The sequence below is a fragment of the Abrus precatorius genome, unplaced genomic scaffold, assembly GCF_003935025.1.
Source record: "Abrus precatorius isolate BTA unplaced genomic scaffold, Abrus_2018 Scaffold3, whole genome shotgun sequence".
NCBI lineage: Eukaryota > Viridiplantae > Streptophyta > Magnoliopsida > Fabales > Fabaceae > Abrus > Abrus precatorius.
The window spans coordinates 19,170,306-19,190,154 of NW_020874373.1; the positions used below are offsets into that span (position 1 = coordinate 19,170,306).

At 33.7% G+C, this 19,849-nt stretch overlaps 1 protein-coding gene across 4 annotated transcripts; it reads left to right on the forward strand.

Moving 5' to 3' along the window:
• The first annotated feature begins 4,526 nt into the window (after positions 1-4,526).
• On the forward strand, positions 4,527-18,961 carry LOC113863606 (DNA replication complex GINS protein PSF2). 4 transcript variants are annotated; one of them, XM_027497245.1, is made up of 9 exons: positions 4,527-4,732; positions 15,315-15,471; positions 15,559-15,633; positions 15,725-15,839; positions 17,082-17,181; positions 17,262-17,292; positions 17,363-17,455; positions 18,301-18,453; positions 18,684-18,802. In XM_027497245.1, the coding sequence occupies exons 2-9, from the start codon at positions 15,424-15,426 to the stop codon at positions 18,699-18,701; spliced, it is 633 nt and encodes a 210-aa protein (XP_027353046.1). In that variant the 5' UTR covers positions 4,527-4,732; positions 15,315-15,423; the 3' UTR covers positions 18,702-18,802. The 4 variants fall into 4 exon arrangements, with proteins under 4 accessions (XP_027353046.1, XP_027353049.1, XP_027353045.1 ...); XM_027497248.1 differs by having other exon boundaries at positions 15,380-15,471; XM_027497244.1 differs by lacking the exon at positions 4,527-4,732 and adding an exon at positions 12,079-12,248 and having other exon boundaries at positions 18,684-18,961.
• The last annotated feature ends 888 nt before the right edge of the window (positions 18,962-19,849 follow it).

Below are 19,849 nucleotides of genomic sequence, written 5' to 3' on the forward strand. Positions count from 1 at the left end.
AGGCTTAGATTTTAACCTTTTTTTTTATTTTATTTTAAACATCTGATTCAGGTGATGCTGTGATTAATTATTGGAGCTGTTTCAGCTTGAAATTTAAGTGAATGATAAGCCATTGAGGCTGATTAGCGATAGGATAACGTTTAAAAGGATAGCCTGTTTGCAAGGATTTGCCATTCTGGACTTACAACTGCTTTAAAGTAAATTATAATATTCTAAATTAATTATTGGAAGCAAAACTAAATCTAAGTCATACTATTAAGTATTAACCAGCTTAAGCTATAAAGCTCAAGTGTTTGCAGGTACCAAAATAAGGGGTACTAGTCCTATAAGATGACGTTTAATTTATGATTGTGGGGTTGAGAATGAGTATGTTGTAATTTGAATTAAAATCAAGTGGTTATATTTTTCTTTACACAATTTCTCATTAAGAAACTCAAATCTGCAAAACTAAAGCCATTTTAGGGATGTCACGTACAGGCTGTTATATGGGACTACATTGAACTTGGAAAGATACAGTGCATGTTGGCATACCGTTTGGGAACTTCATAACCAGTTTTTGAAATGTCCAAATTCCCTTTTTATTGTATTTTTTCATCATGTTTGGCATTTCTGGAAGTCTACTAGTCATGCACAAGTTTGAAATAGAGTTTGTAAAGTGTGGTTTAGATTAAATTGATTTTGCAAACTTGATTTTGATTGGAACTGATTTTGTAGTAACATGATTTATGTTTAAATACTTTTATTTCAAAAGTAATTTTGGTAAATGAATGTTAAGATAATGTAAACCAAAATCACTTTTGATTGTTTAATTCTTGAAATTTTATAATATAATGTTAATATTACACTTTTATGTTAAATAATGAAAAAAAAAACTAAAAATGGTTAAATTGAAAATTGAAGAATTCGTGCTTGGGCACTCCAACGCGAATGCAGATCACTCAATTGAAAAATAACATGACATGATCAAGTGAATCAATCTAAGCTATTAATTGCTTGTTAAAAGAAATCAATGGTTTAGATTATAAACAATATAAAACTATTTTATTTTGTGATGCTAAATACATTTTTCATTTTACTTTTCACTTCTTGCGGTATCGTTCTCCAGGTTATCTCTATTCTCTCTTAACCATCAAGCACAACACTTTTGTTCTATTGCCAACAATTGAAACTCATTGCATATACAATATGGTTGAACCTATCCACCATCCGTGGTTTAAAGAGTACAATGCTTCGAAAGCCTCGTACTCAAGTGATAAACTTGAGTGGGAACCTATGATAAGCAAAATGTTGAATGCTTTAGAAGAAGTAAAGAAATTTTGAATTGATTATGGTGAGAAAATTGGATTTAATGTTCACAACCAATATTTGAACAAAAGCAAAGATGGAAAGATTTTGATTGCTAGATATGTTTGTAATAAAGAGAGTATATGCAGACCAGACAAAAGCGATTATTTAACAATAATTCCTTGACTCCAAACAAGAACTAAATGCCTTACAAGATTAAGATTGAAATACATGAAAGAGATTGGAATTATCAAATTCATGACTTTGTTGCAGAGCATAGTCATTAATTACACCTTCCAAAGACGACAAACATGCAAACATCTCAGTGAAAATTAACTGAAGTTCAAACTCAGATTTAGTTAATGATTCTAGCATCAAGCAAAAGGCCACATTTGAATTGATGTAAGTAGACAAGTTGGTGGAAGAGCAAACCTTGGTCATACAAGATAAAAAAATTATCTTCATAGTAAAAGTAAGAAAAATTTTGAAGGCACATAAAAGTAAGAAGTTGCAAACCCTTTTTATAGATCAAGACCATGCAATGACTAAAGCTTTGTGTGAGATAATGCCTGAAATATACCATGGTTTATGTTATCGGCAAAAAAGGGAGCTCATATGATGCTACTTTTTTGGGGGGTGGTAGTCGTCAGTAACGGAGGACTGAAGAGAAAACAACGAGAGAAAATAAGGAAAAGTATACTGTGTCACAATAAAGTAATCTTATATTCCTTTTAATAGTTACTGGTGATTGCTTTTAAAAGTAATAAATGACCTAGATTCATTCACTTCAACTTGTTATTTTCAAGGAGATTTCTTTGGTACCTCATTAAATTGGAGGGTTTTGGAGCCCAGCTAAAATTCAATGCAGTAACCACAAAGGTGCTTATTATGCCATATTGAAGTAAACATTCATTTTATCCCTTAAATATGTAGCATAGTTTATATTAATCTCTTAAATTTTGAATTTGAATTTTTTAGTATTTAAAAATAAGGATCGGTTGTCACGTTAGTCTTTATTATTAAGAAGTATTAAAATTGAGTAATAGAATAAAAACATGTCAAGTTAAATAACATGTGACAGTCTATTCTTGATATAAAATGACGTTTTATAATATTTTAAAAATAGTTAATTTTTGTTCTTGATTTTAATATTTTTGAATAATAAGGTCCATTTTTGTCTGTATGTTGCTCTACCTTTTTTCATATGTCTTTTTTGTTCCTCTGACAATGGTGAAATGACATTTACACTATCAAAGTCTTTCGTTTTGAGTTTTCTTAGTTGAATCATCATATTCAAGTATCAAAATTGTGAGTTGAGAACCAATTGTGATCGATCCAGTGAGAAGGACTTAAATCTGTCACTTTAGGACTTTTTGATTCCCTTGATGCCCCAAAAGCTAACACTTATGAAATCTTTATATCCCCTATAATGATTCCTTTGTAGTTTAAAACCTATTTGAGGCTAATAAAGAAAAGATTATTGCAGTTTTCCTCAAACATGTTGAAAATGTTAGTTTTATCGTTCCTACCTTTGATAGTCTATTGTAGTGGTGATCAGAGTAAGAAAGAAGACGCAATGGAACAAAAGAAAAAAATTAGAAAATAATGAGGCATTTATTGCTAAAAAATGTTAAAAATCAAGAATGAAAATAAACTATTTTAAAAATATTTTAGAACAACATTGTTTTGTGTTAATAATAGACTACCATGTGTCATTTAACATAATAAGTCATTAACTACGCTTCTCCAATTTAATGTCTTTTAAAAATAAGAATTGATATAATTGACTATTGTTAATTTTAGAAACTAAAATTTTAAATTTTAAATTTTGTAAACTGAATTTAGTCAAAGTTAAATATTCCAAACTAAGGTGGGTACCCCGTATCTTTGTAAAGATTAAATTTTTAATTTTCAGTCTGATTCTAATTATGAGATAGAATCCTAAATTCTCCTGCTGCATATGCCGAGTTTTAAAACGCCGAATACACCCAAAAAATACTGCAATGAACTCAACTACGTATGGTATACATCATTCATAGGGAAGAAATGAATAAATGGTTACTCAGCCAATCTACATATATTTAAAAAAACTTAAAAGATCAAATCAAATCATGTTCTAGCATTCTTACGGCCAACAGAAGCAACAAAACCAGCATTGATTGAAGCAACTAATCTTCCTGATCCACAATGCAAACAACAAACTAGAATTGTAAGACAATCTAATATAATAATGTCCATCTTAAAAATAAAAATAAAAAATCTATTGTTCAACACAACATCATATAATCATAACAATTGAATGATTTTATATTATAACATTTCTAAAACAATATAAAACTATTAAAGGCATGAAAAGCCAAGGAAAGGAAAATTACTTCGATCTCTCATGGGAGCAGAAAAATTATAAGGACTTTTTTTCTTGTTTCAAAAGGATAATGTCTACTGCATTAAAAATACAATAAATTTTTTTCTCATACAGAATGTTCCAAGTTCAGAGATTCCAAACACAATAAGTTTGTTAGCAAAAATACTGGTTTTACCTAATGGGAATGGTCTTCTTTATGTTGCAAATGCAGGGTGCTGCAAAACAAGAAGGTACAACATTTGAATAAGGAAGAGCTCATAATGCATGCTTGAAACTTGAAAATACTGGGTGCAATCTTCAACTTAGACATTGAAAGAGGCACAACAAAACTAGTGTGGTGCCAAAAAATTTATATTAGTTTAATTTAAGTTTTTAATAAAGAAATTTAAATATATTACATTTATTTCTTGATGAAAATTGCTAAAGCACTGCAGATGCAAAAATGTTGAGCTTGAAGCAGAAATCTCAAATTAGTGCAGAAGCATTAATCCCACCTTGAGCTAAGTCAATTTTGGTTTTTTACAATTTCTAAAAATTTGGAAGAGCATAAATAGCAAATTACATTTTTATCAGTAAACATAAATTAGTAAAAACATGAAATTGCATATATGGATTGGAGTCGACTGGGGACTAGAATTCCTAAACTAGCACACTTTTATGACTAAGATGAAAGAGCGAAGTTTATTTTGTTCAGCCTTTTGGCATTGTAATGTGGTTGACCAAAAAATAATATTAAGGTTGTAAATTGAACAGGTTTTCAGAACTAATTGGTTATCCAATCCATTTTACACTTTTCACTCGATTCTCACACCGCTCACATTAAACTTCAAATCTCGATTGTGTTTTGATTCTCTTTTGGTTCTCGTTGTAGGTTTCTTACCCATTTCTTTGAAGCTTTGTTAGTTTGTCTGCTTCTTCCTTTGCTTGCTTTTCATTTCTACTCTTATTGTTATTATTGACATTATTATTATTATTTTGTGAATTGATTTTCTTTTGAAATGTTCAGAGACATAGTATTGAACGTGTTGATTCTGAATTTCTGCTGTAGAACAAGGCCACGGAGCTTTCATTCGCTCTTTGAAGGTTGGAATGAATTTTTTTGACTTTGTTTATTTGTTTATTTTGTTGAAGATTGTGTGCAAGTGATTTAGCTAATTACAGAATGATTATGTGCCGTGTGTAAGCCTACTGCTGAGGGCATACTAGTTTTTCTGGTTTTGATTGCGATTTTTTCCCCGTTTTTTATGGTTTCAATGTTTATTCCATCAAACCACGTCCAATATTATTGAGGTAAATGATTGAACATCTCTTATGTACAAGATGAAACATTTACTAGTACAATAGAATTGAAGTAAATGATGACGAAACTAATTAGAACCTGAAACAGAATCTACAAAGGCTCCATTGTTGACAAGCTTACCAAACTTTACTGTTAGAGTGTTGATAAAGGAGTCTGTGGGAGTGGCCATTGTTGAGATTTGGCATTCTTATCTACTTCTTGAACTGATCTGCTGAATGGCATGTTCAAAAAAGTTTTTGGAGTAATTTGACATAGGGAGTGTATGGTGGGCTGTGTAGAGGGGGAACAACAGTTATTTATATGGTTTCATACATTTTTTTTATTTAAAAAAAAAGTGGTATAATTTTTCTTCCAGAACATTTTTTTTATTATTATTATTTTGTCTTTATTATCTCTCTCTTTTAGTTTTTATTTTTCTCATCTTTTATTTTAGTTGTGTGTTATTATACTGGTACTCTGGTCCTAACAGTGGTATCAGAGCTTCTAGATTATTTATATTATTTCGCTGTAATGTACATTGGTATAGTGTTAGAGGAAATTCTTAGTATGCTCTGTGATTATAGTATTATCTGATCTGCCATATCAGAAAAGAATTATTCTTGTTACTGACATATAATTTGGTAGTAGTGTAAAAGTGCATATTTAGTATGTACTTATTTACAGTCTATCATTATTGTTTCAATAGGTAGTACTATTCACAATGAAAGTTACATAAGTCGGTATAATTAAGAGAGAAATTATGGCAGCAAAATATAAGATAGAGAAATTTCATGGAAGTAATTTCTCCTTATGGAAATTAAAGATAAGAGCAATTCTGAGGAAAGACAATTATCTTGATGCAATTGAAGGCAGACTTGCAGATATTTCAGAAGAAAAATGGAGAGAAATGGATAACAATGTTGTTGCCAATTTGCACTTAGCATTGGCTGATTCAGTGTTATCCAGTGCTGCAGAGAAGAAGACTACAAAGGAGATTTGGAACACACTAATCAAGTTGTACGAGGTCAAGTCACTTCACATTAGAATATTCTTGAAGAGAAAACTCTACACTCTTCGAATGAGTGAGTACACATCAGTAACGGACCATATCAACAATCTGAATACGATGTTTGCTCAGCTTACAGCCACAGATTTCAACATAGTAGAAAATGAACGTGCAGAGCTTCTACTCCGGAGTTTATCAGATTCATACGATCAACTCATCATCAATATAACAAATAACAACATTATTGGTCGTCTATCCTTTGATGATGTTGTTGGAGCAGTTCTTGAAGAAGAATCCAGGCGAAAAAATAAGGAAGATAGACTGGAAAATTTTAAACAAGCAGAAGCATTGACGATGATGAGAAGAAGATCAATGGAACGTGGTTCCAGTGGGAGTCAGAATCATGGTAGATCAAAATCTCAGAGAAGGAAGAACCTCAAATGCTACAACTGTGGCAAGAGAGGGCACGTGAAGTAAGATTGTTGGAACAAGAAGAATGGAGGAGGGAAGAATACTGAAGCATCAACCCCTCAAGGTTGTGTTGCATGTACCTCAGATGATGGTGAAATCTTATATAGTGAAGCAGTAATAAATTCTAGAGGTGGAAGACAACTCCATGAATGTTGGATATTGGATTCAGGTGCAACCTGGCACATGACTCCATGTCGAGACTGGTTTTACAATTATGAACCTATCTTGGGAGGATCTGTGTTCATGGGAAATGATCATGCCCTAGAAATTGCTGGAATTGGTACTGTTAAATTGAAAATGCATGATGGTACTATTCGTACAATTCAAGGAGTACGACATGTGAAGGGCTTGAAAAAGAATCTATTGTCCGTTGGACAATTGGATGACCTCAATTGTAAGATCCACATTGAAGGTGGAATCTTGAAGGTAGTTAAAGGCAACTTGGTGGTGATGAAAGCAGAAAAAATCACAACCAATTTATACATGCTTTTGGGAGATACGTTGCAAGAAGTAGATGCATTAGTTGCAATTAGTCAAGAAGAAGAAACAATGATGTGGCACTGTAGACTTGGTCATATGTCAGAACGAGACTTAAAAATTCTAGCTGAACGTAATCTCTTGCCAGGGCTCAAAACGGTAACCTTACCATTTTGTGAGCACTGTGTGACAAGTAAGCAGCATAGAGTGAAGTTTGCCAAAGTGACTACAAGAAGCAAACACATATTGGACTTGATTTATTCTGATGTATGGGAATCACCGGAAGTATCTATTGGAGGAGCAAAATATTTTGTATCATTCATTGACGATCACTCAAGGAGATTGTGGGTGTACCCAATCAAGAAGAAGTCAAATGTGTTTCCAGTGTTCAAGGAATTCAAAGCACTAGTAGAACTTGAAACTGGAAAAAGAATTAAATGCTTAAGGACAGACAATGGAGGAGAATATGTAGATGGTGATTTTCTGGCATTCTGCAAGCAAGAAGGTATTTTAAGGCAATTCACAGTGCCTTATACACCTCAACAGAATGGTGTAGCAGAGCGGATGAACAGAACTCTTCTAGAAAGAACAAGGGCTATGCTAAGGACAACACGAGTGGCCAAATCTTTCTGGGCAGAAGCAGTGAAAACTGCCTGTTATGTGATAAACCGATCACCATCAACAACAATTGGTTTGAAGGCACCAATAGAGGTATGGAATGGAAAGCCACCTAATTATTCTTTATTACATGTGTTTGGATGTCCTGTGTACGTGATGTATAATTCCCAAGAAAGAACAAAACTGGATCCAAAATCCAGGAAATGTATATTCTTGGGTTATGCTGACAATATTAAGGGGTATCGCTTGTGGGATCCCACTGCCCGCAAGGTTGTTGTTAGTAGAGATGTAGTCTTTGCAGAAAATAAACTGCAAAAGGAGCAAAAAAATGACAGTACTACCAAAGACACTACTTCAATAGTGATAGAAAGGAAGTCTGAAAAAGATGACACCTCTGAAGCATAACAAGAGCATGGAGAACAAGAACCAAATGATGCCAATGATGGAGAAACTCAACAAACAAGACGTGAGATAAAGAGACCATCTTGGCACTCAGACTATGTTATGACAAGCCATGATGCATATTGTCTTCTAAATGAAGAGGGTGAACCGTCAACCTTTCATGAGGCTTTGAGGAGTTCAGATGTTTTATTATGGATGACAGCAATGCAGGAAGAAATTGAGGCCTTACATAAAAATAAGACATGGGAACTTGTTGAACTTCCAAAAGATCGAAAAGCCATTGGTTGCAAATGGGTCTACAAAATCAAACGAGATGGTAATGATCAAGTGGAGCGGTATCGTGCAAGATTAGTGGTTAAAGGATATGCTCAGAAAGAAGGCATTGATTTCAACGAGATATTCTCTCCAGTAGTTCGATTAACCACAATCAGAATTGTTCTGGCAATCTGTGCTGCATTTGATTTACATCTTGAGCAACTTGGTGTAAAAACTGCTTTTCTCCATGGAGAACTTGAAGAGGAAATATATATGCTCTAACCAGAAGGTTTTAAAGAACAAGGAAAAGAAAACTTAGTTTACAGATTGACCAAATCTCTGTATGGTCTAAAACAGGCGCCGAGATGTTGGTACAGGAGATTTCATTCCTTCATTATTAGCCTTGGTTACAACATACTAAAGTCAGACCATTGTACGTATTACAATAGGTTTGATGAAAATGATTTCATCATTTTGTTGTTATATGTGGATGACATGTTGGTGGTAGGCCCCAATAAAGATCAGATCCAAGAATTAAAGGCACAATTGGCTAGGGAGTTTGATATGAAGGATTTGGGATCAGCAAACAAGATTTTAGGGATGCAAATTCACCGAGACATAAAAGATAGGAAGATTTGGCTTTCTCAGAAGAATTATTTACTGAAAGTCTTGCGGCGCTTCAACATGCAAGATTGTAAGCCAATTTCTACCCCACTTCCTGTCAATTACAAATTATCCTCAAGTATGAAGCCTAGCAATAAAGCAGAGATGATGAAAATATCTCGAGTGCCGTATGCATCAACAGTGGGAAGTCTTATGTATGCCATGATTTGTACTAGACCAGACATTGCACAAACAGTGGGAGCAGTCAGTAGGTTTATGGCAGATCCTGGTAGAGAGCATTGGAATATTGCAAAGAGGATCCTTAGATACATATTATGTTTTGAAGGATCAGAATTTATTGTGAAAGGCTATGTTGATTCAGATTTTGCAGGAGATCTGGATAAAAAGAAATCTACTACTGGTTATGTGTTTACACTTGCTGGAGGGGCAGTAAGCTGGTTATCTAAGTTGCAGACTGTTGTAGCTTTGTCTACTATAGAAGCTGAATACATGGCAGCTACTGAGACATGCAAGGAAGCAATCTGGATTCAAAGGCTATTGGAGGAACTCGGGCACAAATAGCAGACTACTACTGTGTATTATGACAGTCAAAGTGCTTTGCATATTGCAAAGAATCCAGCCTTTCATTCCAAAACAAAGCACATAGGCATACAATATCATTTTGTTCGTGAAGTAGTAGAGGAAGGAAGGGTGGATATGTAGAAGATTCATACCAAAGACAACATAGCAGACATAATGACAAAACCAGTCAACATTGATAAGTTTACATGGTGTCGATCCTTGTATGGCCTATTAGGAATATAAACAATATATAATTGTAATGTATTAGGAATGTGTGAAGATATGATTAACTTAATCATAATCTTCAAGTGGGAGAATTGTTAGTCCCATATCGTGTGGGTTAAAAATGGGGTGGACCCCTCTTAGGCTATATGATAAATGTTTTCTATACTTAATCCTACATTGTAATTCATGAATGATAATTGAGAGTTTTAAGCTATTCATTGATAAAATTTACTATTATTAATTTTATTTTATTTATATTTCAGGAAAAAGGATCAAGAAGTGAAAGCTTTAAAAGATATTGAGACTTGAAACACATAATGAAGCCAGAGATATACATGGGCAAGTACATGCCCGTGTATATGAGTGTGTATCTCACTGGTCGCGTCAATTGAAGTGTATCATCTAAACCAGAGATGTACACGGCCGTGTACATGAGCGTGTACTTGTCAGGAAAGATTTGAAGGACAACTATTAGAAAACAGAGAAGTACACGGCCAAAGTACATGGCCGTGTACTTGGGCGTGTACTTTTACGCACGTCAAAAATTTAACTTTTGCGAGAACCCTAGGACAATTCCTATAAAAGGAGAACTGGTCTTGAATGGAAGGAGACAGTTTTTGGAGACGAAAGACTCAGAGACGACAAAAGGATAAGATCAAGTGTTTTAATTCATCTCTTTTGTAATTTTAATTTCAAGATGTTTAGGTTCTAACTTTCCTTTGAATATCTAGACGTAATGAATCCTAATTGACTAAATTTTCTGGAATTCTTCTAATGCTATTTCATGTTCCTTTCTCTTGGGTTTAATTGAGTAGTATCAATTTTCTTCTATCTTGTGTTCTTGTTTGAATTTGAGTAAAATTCTTACATGAATTTAACATTGCTCAATTAAAAAGACTTGAATGTATTTCTAGAGATAAAAAGACGTGAGTTTTCTGTATTAGGATTAACCCTAATTATGGAATTCATAATGAACTTAATGCAACCTAGGGGTATTAATTAAGGAAGAGATTCCGATTAATCAACTGAGGGTTAGGAATCATTATCCTTGAGAAATGTATTAATTTAAATTAGAATTTCCTGCAGCGATAAGGGTTTGGAACTAAGTAGTTGAAGAATAATTTCAGTTATTTGGACACTTAGGGGGATTTACAGTCTAGATACTTGCCTTTTTCCTTTGAATACCTTTAGTTATAATTTTCTATAATTTATTTTCACAAGAATATCTGTTTCTTTTAAATTATTATTCTTTTACTTTTAGCAATTTCATTAACAAAATTTATTTTTCATATTTATTAATAATTACGCAATTAAGGAAAAATTTCTTAATAACAGTCCATGTGGATACGACACTTGGTACTTTAATTTTAATAATATTACTCCGACAACGGGTACACTTGCCCAGTGATCAGTTCTTACACACCACTATAAATAGGGGCTTGAGGCCCCTTTATCAAATCCATCCCAAAATCTTCTCTCTCTCTCACTTTTGTATTACACTGAGAGAGAGAGAAGATTTTGGGATGGATTTGATAAAGGGGCCCCAAGCCCCTATTTATAGCCTAAGAGGGGTCCACCCCATTTTTAACTCACACAATGTAATAGTCTCTTACTCTAGCAAAGTCCTTTAAACTATTAATAGTAACTTAACAGTTGAGACACACAGACAGGGCATGTAGTAGGTAGATTTGCTAAGAGTAGTAGCTAGGTTAATAATAGGAAACATGGCGATCCTATATATTTATGACCATGCAGGTTAGGAGTTTGATACTTGCAGCCTACATTCTTCCAAGTTCTGAATTTGGAATTACTTTACAAATTGAAAAATTCATGCAATAAATTACGGCTGTAGGGTGTAGCATTGTTGCGTTGTGTTGTAGCGGTTGGCCGCTATTCTCACGTCATCGTGTCACATTTTTGTGTTGTGACTATCATGGTTGGCTATAGTGGCAAAACCGCTGTGTTGCGCCATAGCGGGGAAGACCATCAAAAATTCAAATATGCCGTAAATTTTTAACGTTGCTTTGGGGGGTATTTTGGAGTTTTCCTATTACGATGAAATGATTTCTAAGAGAGTTTGATATAACATTTTATATTTTTTTAAATAGACTATTGTGTTTCGTGTAAAAATTTAAAGATATTTATATATTTTTTAAATAAATTATTAATTTTTATTATTTATTATACATATTTAATATAAAATAATAATTATTCTACGAAGATATAAAATATTTTTTAATTTATAAGATATTAAAAAAATTTAATATATTTTTAAATTTTTATTAAAAAATTATATTTAAACTTTAATCCTATTTAAACGTGATATTTATAAATTTAAGAAGACATTCTATTCTTTTTTAAATTAATGATTATAATTTTTCTGATATTTTAAAAATTAAAAAATATTTATATATTTAAATAAACTATTAATTTTTACGCGGAGAGTGACCTCATATTTTACAAGTTACTTTGGAATTTCCCTCCAGTACTCTGCTAGTCTTTAAAATTCCCTCCTCACTCTTGATTTGTGGATCCTCATCACCGTTTGTGTGCTCTTCTTCTCCCTCTGACTCTTACATTGTCTCTTCACCCTAGTCATCTTTCATCTCTCAAGCTTCTTTTTTATCTATCTTGCGGGCTCTCGCTCTCTTCTCTCTCTCTCTCTCTCGCTCATAGATCGGGTAAGATTTCCGTGTTTTTTCTCTCTCTCTGAAGCAGTACCAAACTCAAATTTGAAGTCACTATATTCAAATAATTTTCAATGTAAAATCAAATGAGTTTGTGCTTGCCAATGGTATCTATTAGGGTTCATGTATTACACTGTTATACATACAATTTCCCAGTAACAGTCAATTTCGCCTATTTATTTTTAGTTTAAGCACTCAATTTTATATTCATTGTCCTCATTGATTTTCATGTCATGTGATATAAGATAAACTATCTGACTTCTACCATTATATGAATCTTCTGATTTTTGCGCTCTCTCTTGTCTCAATGTGACACATCAGCCCATTGCTCTTCGACGATTTTCTGGCCGCGTCATAGTATTTTCCTGTTAGAACTTGCTGTGTTCTGTTTAACCCATGCTCTATGTTCACTCATTCTGCATTTTCATCAAGTGCCCAGTTTTCCAGTTTGTTCTCACTGTCCTGCTGGTTGCTTTTGTTCTCTCCTTTTCCTCTTTTTTTTAGTCCGATTGCTATCTTTGTTCTAAATTTTTTGTTCTCTCAAGTTCGAGGGTTTTTTTGTCATCTGTCTCCCAAAGACCCAGACTCATTTTTTTGTCTATGCTCACTCCTTGCTATTTACTTGAATGTTTTTTAAATATATATAGTATAAATTATGTAATTTGTATAACAAATTTCAGAATAGCGGCTGACCCGCTATGCGTTATACCACTATAGCATTTTTCACTTGCCGCTATCCGAGATTGATAACTAATAATTCTCATAGGCTTGCTGAAGTAAAATAGCCATTTCTTTTAAGCAAGGAAGGGTTGTGTTAAGAATTCTGCTACCCTTAAACCATAAACTTGTTTACTTTAGTTATAAGTTTTTCCAAGGTTCCCTCACTCAATCCATTTGCAGTTTCCCCTGTTAACTACTCCTTTTGTTATTTCTTAGTGAATTGTTTATCAACCATATCTGCATTCAAATTTCCTGCTTCTGCTTGATAACAATCAACATTAACCTGTTAGCATTGCTGTCCATTAACCTGGCATGCTTATACATTTGTTTATTTGTGAATGGCATAGCAACAACTTACTAGAAAACTTATTAAGATCTTAATTCATATGCCAACATCTGGATGAAGTGAGCCGACATATAAATTAATCCAATCTAACAGTGGTATCTGATACAAACTGGAGTCAACTACACAGAACAAGCAGTGGACACACTCACAGAGACAAAAGGGGTATTTTATTCAATTGAAATTAGAGATTAAGATTACTGAGGATGAATATCCTACAGCCACAGAGCACTGCTCCTATAGAAAGCCACTGCTCTCTATCCGTAACAAAAAATGCTACATTCTCTCCCCCCTTACACATATCTCACACCATCCCTTGTAACTGGAAGCAAATCTCCATTAACAAACTCCTAGCATGTTCTCTCTCCCTGCCACTTCAGCATCTCTCTTACTCTCTTTCCTATTTCATTTTCTCCTAGTATTCACCCTCCAAACCTTAGGCTCTTTAGATGTTTGCTGAGCAAAATGATTCCCTGGGCCCATGTCTGCATTAGTGGGCCTATCGGTATCTTACTTTTGAGCTGTTTACCCAATGTATTTATGTTTCACAGCACTGAAGCAACTACTTATGGAGTATGGAAGTTGTGAGTCAAATTAAATAGCTTTAGCATGATAAATATTAATCCTCTATCTATAGTTGAGCAGCGTCATCAGTTATATGTCATCTGTGATCTACTCTGGTGTCTGGCCCATGCTTATCCTGTGCTATAACCATCTTTTCTCACAATTAATCACCTACAAAGATGAGTACAGACTGTGTAATTAATTTGTATATTTCAATTTGAGTTAAAATTTTCATATAGATGCCTAAGAAATAAGAGTATTAGGCACATAATAGGAACACTACAACCACTATATGGATGGCAGATGGGGCACATACAGTTAAATTAATTTCCTCTGCTGCATATGTTTAATTATGCCTTAGGTTTTCAACAAACATGGCAACACCAAACTAGAGGTATAAGAGCCATTTGCTTTTGGAAGTATCAGAGTACTGAAATTAGGGGTTTGTCAAATTAAAAAAAAAAAAAAAAAAGACACAGGAAGGCAGACACTACCATGCAGTATGCAGCTGACCCAGTATAAGTATTTTTTTACCTTTCTTTATGTTCATATAGCATTGGTGGCAATATTGGTCTTGAGAATTTATCGTGTTGCTGGTTTTAAGTCCAGTCCTTGCTTTTCAAAACAGATTATAGCTTTAGAAATTTAAAATAATTACATGCCCAAAACTAGAAGGTTCAAATAGGTTAAGAAACTGGATTGGGTTCAAAAACCCATTTTAAAACTGGTTTCAACTAGAAATATTGGATATAAAACTTGATTTATAACAAGTTGTACTTGAAAACTGAATTTTAGAAATGGTTTTGGCTAAAAAGACTGGATTTAAACCCTGTTTTGGTTAAGGAACTGGATTTTAAAACTGGTTTTGTCTAAAACAAAGTGGTTTTGACAAGATGTTGATTGGTTTACAAGTGAATTTGGTTCTATTTCATGCCAAAACTATCCATGTCCATGCACACCTCTAGGTGAGATTATCTCAACCTTCTAGTTCCCTATCATCTTATGTTCTGTTGTTTTCTTTTTTCACTGTGCTCTGCTCAGGTCAGCTTTGCAGTCTCTTCTCTTGTCTTTTAATATCCATCACATGCTCTCTACTAATAATGGTAATTTCCTTTTGATTAAATGGATTTCTAAAAATTTGGTTTTTCACCGAGCTTAATAACGTGTGATCCACGTAGTCCTTACCTAGTGGAATAAAGTTTGGTTGTTGTTATATTTTGAATAATGGTCATTGAAATAATGGTAAAATATACTAAGATTCGATTTGTGTGTTTGATTTCATGTTTTTCAACCTTTGCTTCCTTGTTTCAGTGCCTCTGCTCCCTCTCTTGGTGCCATATTTACAGTTGTTAACAGTGAATTTTGTTTATTCATATTTTAAACCCAAATTTGCAGCAAATAATAATACACTGCTTAACTTTTTGAATTTACAGTGGGTTGCATTTGTTAATTGGGATATTTTATTCACAAGGTTTTCATCTTGATGCAAGTAAAACAGTTGATCAGTTCCCTTTGGTTTGAGTTCAAGTTGAAATTGACAAGATGGCTGGGCAATCAAACAATGAGCTCTCACTATTTTCAGCAGAGGAGGTATGTTATTGTCACATTCTTGTCTTTTTTCTCTAATGATTTTGTTTAAAAATTTATTAATATATTCTGCTTTTGCATGTAACTCAGCTTGAGTTCATTGCCGAGGATGAGATCGTGGACATTGTACCCAATCTCAAAATGGGTTCGCTTAATTTCATTTGTGTAAGCAATAACATAACACTGGTTCTTTTTTAATACACATATGCATATACATGACCCTTTTTACTTAAATATTAACAATTAACAATGGCAGGGAGATTTTGGCCCATTTACACCACAGATTCTTACTCAAGTACCATTATGGCTGGCCATTGCTCTCAAGAAGAGAGGCAAGTGCTCCATTTGTCCTCCCCAATGGATGTCTGTTGGTGAGCTTCCTTTCTTTCTTATGCTCCCCTCCCCCTCCAACCATCAGACAACGATTTAGTGTTTGTTTGGCTTAGACTTTGGTAGAATTGATTTTGACAAAATTAATTTTGAACCATTAAATGTGATTAAGAAGTACTAAAATTAATTTGGTCCATAGTAGTCAATAGCAGCCGCTATTGTGGCATAGTGGAGTGGAGCGGCTCCCTGCCACTATTCCAAGCGCACGGTTCAGTGTAGTGGCTGGAGCAGTGCAAATCATGGAAAATCGTGGCTGTTGTGGCCGCTATTTAATGCACGATAGAAATGTCAAATTTACCCTTGTTTTCTTAACATTAGAAGGCTTTTAAGGAGGGTAATTTTGGTATTTTGCTCTCCTTTTACATTGTCAATTTCTGTATGTTGTTGTATCATTCAAACTCAGTGCTCTTGAACCCTAAGTGCTCCCATTCACATCTGTGGCAACTTCTGCTTCATCCAACAAGATTTACAGTAGCTGACGTCCTTTTCTGACCAAGTTCCAATCATCTTCATCTCCAGCAACACCTACTCATTTTTTATGTTAACCATTTGTTTAAGGGGCTACTTTTCAACCAAAATCTGACTCTATTCACCATATCCAATCAAGTTATAGTCTTCTTCATTTCCAACAAGACCCACACATTTTCCGGCAAGACCATTTGCATTGGGGGCTTTCTCTGGTGAGACCACTCTGTTTTGTTCTATTTTTCTTCTCTGTTCTATTCTGACTTCTAAGAACCCCTCAAACGATTGAAATTTGAAAATTGGAATCTTTAACATATATATGTGTAGCATAATCTATATTTGGTGTATTTTAAATTATCAGAATCGCAGTTATCCTACTATCCACTATTCTGCTATAGATTTTTTGGAATCAGCCACTCCGCATCGCTATCCGAAATTGACTACTATGATCTGGACAGCATATTTGTATTGGGACGTGTATAATTTTTTATTGATATGTGCAAGAATTGATTTTGTAATTTTAAACTTTGTTTTTATATTGCTTGTTTTTGCTTATGACATGTAATAGGCTAATTTATAATGTAAATAACTTTGTTATTTTGAAAATTTCTTTTCCTTTGGGTGGTCGAGGTAGATATGATATGGAGAGTAGTGCTGCTTTGGCTGGTTTAAAAATTTGTTGGGATTACTGTTGTGTTAAGGTAAATGGAAGTGGAAATCAAGACTAATATTACTCCAATGCATTTGTTTGTAACTAGAGAAGTTGACTCAAGTTTTGGAGGCAGAGCGAGACTCTCAAGAAATGTCAGATCAATTGCCATTTCATTATGTAGAGATCTCCAGACTTCTTTTTGACCAGTAAGTTTAGAGACATTACTATCTTATTCTGTTAGATGCGGTTATTTTACTATATTAACTTACTTTATTTTGATCTTTAGTGCTCGTGACAACATTCCTGATGTATATATGGTGAGTTTAAAAATGTTAGCCTTCCAGAATTATGCACCAGATTTTTCTTCTGCTTATTTCTTCTGTACAGGTGAGGTCTCTAATTGAGGACATCAGAGATGTAAGGTTTCATAAAGTTGAAACTGACTTGGAAGCATTTAATGGTCGCACAATTGCTGTTAAGGTAATATTTATAGTTTTTGGGGATATTTGTTTGTTGAAAGATTGCAGCTCCAATGGTAAAATGCATGTTGCTTTAGTAAGGATTTAATGTTGATCTACTCAAAGAATTTTATGCTATCATTGTACCATGTGGTGTATTTCAGTTACTTCAATGATTTGTTTCTTTCCTGTTTGCTAATAGCATTTAGAATTTTACACTAACAAACAATCATATTAGATCTCTTCAAATATTTCAATTTAAACTTGATTCTGGTCTTTGTTGCAAGGTAGGTATATGACCATTCTCTGTTTAAAGTTAGCTGACGAACAACCTACATGATTATGCCTCATCTCTCATTTGTGCTTCTGCTACCAAAGTTGTTCCAGTAACTTCCTTTGTCACTAAATTTGAGAAAACAAAATCTAGAAGATGAAAAATGTGAACATTACAATTCTGTGACTTCTGTCAATAGCTATAAGCACAACATTAAAAATCTTCTGAATCCAGGATAAATTTAAAAGTTTGAATCTTTTAAGGTTGTTTGTATTGCATGCCACGCTTCCATGTTAGCACATTTGTAAAAGGACATTACGGGATTTAGTTGATGTCAAATACTGCATTCTACTTGTAGTCTCATAATTGTCGCTGTAATCATAAAATTGAAGTTTCAATTTGGGAGTGTGACAGATCGGGATGTTGGTTTTCTTACCCTTGTTTTTTATACTTGCTTTGAGAATTTGATGCATTCACCTTCTTTAGGCCTTTTTGCACCTTTAATAATGTTTTGGTGTGGAGAAGAAAGGCTGGTTGGAAAACACGTCTTTTTTTCTGCTGACAATGCACCCATAATCCGTGATATATTGCAGATTAAAAATTTATCTGCAATGGAAGTGAATATTGTTCGACCATTTGTTGGAAGAGCTTTACAGGCATTTTATAAGCATGATAGTCCAGAGTTGATACCAGACCCAGAGAGAGTTTCTGACAGACGGCCGCAAGTTGTCAACAATGCCCCAAGAGTATGTTTGATATACACTTCGAAATATTTTCTGTATTCGCAATATATATGGTTAAGATGACAAGGGAATTTCTGTAAAGCTACAGATACCTTTTTACAGTCATTCATTTTTATGTCAATGATAAAAATTCACTATAAATAATTATAAGAAAAAAAAAGTTTTGGTATATCATATGCATTATCTTTATTCAAAGGAAATGATTTTCATGCAACTGATATTTGCTTTTGCAGAGGCAACTACGAAGATAATCATGTATAACCTTTTTGGTTACATCTCTGATCTCTGCTAGAATCGTAACAGCTGCCCAGCCAAAGGTGCATCTTACCGAATTCATTGTAAAAAGGTAGCAGACACTTTAGTTGAATCTTTAGAATGCAACATTATTCTCTCAAAATTTTCTTATAATTATTTGTTAAGAATTGAAAAACAATGAACTTCATGGGGATTAATATAGTTACGTGCCCCTGCTACTTGTATGTTATTTTTATTAATAGTGTTATTTTATAAGCATTTCTATTGGTAGTGTAAGTTAATGTTTAAATACTAAATTTTTATTGAAAAAAATGTATTTAGGGATTTGTTAACCTACTAAGTTTTTATTTGGAAAAATACTTTTATGTTAGTTATAAAAGTGTGATGAATATTTATTTTTTAAATAAAAGATTGCTACTTTTGGGTGTTTAAACTCAACTTTAAAGGTTGAGGTTAACATTTTGTAAGTATTTATTTCATGGAAAATGCAAGAGTATAATGAAAAAATATTAATTTTAGAAGCTAAAAAAATGATTGTGTTAGGTCCCCTGAACCTAAGTGGACATGTCCAGTCCAACTCAGTCATGAGCCTTGGATTTGGAAAACATATAGTAGGAGAAATAGGAAGGGCAGAATGAGAGTTAGAGAGAGAAATTGGTTATGGATTGACGTGCAATGTTTCATATAGTAGGGGGAAGAGAGAGAACAAGTTAGTCATGCTTTTTTTTTTTCCTGATATAGTAGCAAGGGTGTGAACCTTTGTAAGAGCTTTGCTCTAGGTATTGCAGAATTGATTCTGCAGTATTTTCTTCTTTGTAATTATAGAATTTATATCTTTTGATTTGGTCTCTAACAATTGGTTAGACCTGTCTAATACCCTAATCAGAGAGCGGCTAAAGGAGCTGTATGTCTAAGCATAGAAGCGGAGTGGAACCAATCATGGAAGGCGTTTGAGTTCATTGGAGTGTCTAGTTCAAAAGCTAGCTGACACGCAAGAGAAGTCACAGTTAGACTTGTAGAATGCATTTTTCAAGTTGATGGAAGAGATAAAACAAATGGAATCACACTTGATGCGATATCTGTCCCATGATCAAAATACATCACCAGAATCTTCTCATTCTCAGCATCACATTGATGGAGCTTT

Excerpts from the sequence above, each read along its gene's own strand:
- LOC113863606 (XM_027497245.1), top strand. The coding sequence starts at position 15,424 with ATGGCTGGGCAATCAAACAATGAGCTCTCACTATTTTCAGCAGAGGAG. Across the intron at positions 15,840-17,081 it reads TCCCCAATGGATGTCTGTTG|AGAAGTTGACTCAAGTTTTG; the intron begins GTGAGCTTCCTT and ends GTTTGTAACTAG. Across the intron at positions 17,293-17,362 it reads ACATTCCTGATGTATATATG|GTGAGGTCTCTAATTGAGGA; the intron begins GTGAGTTTAAAA and ends TCTTCTGTACAG.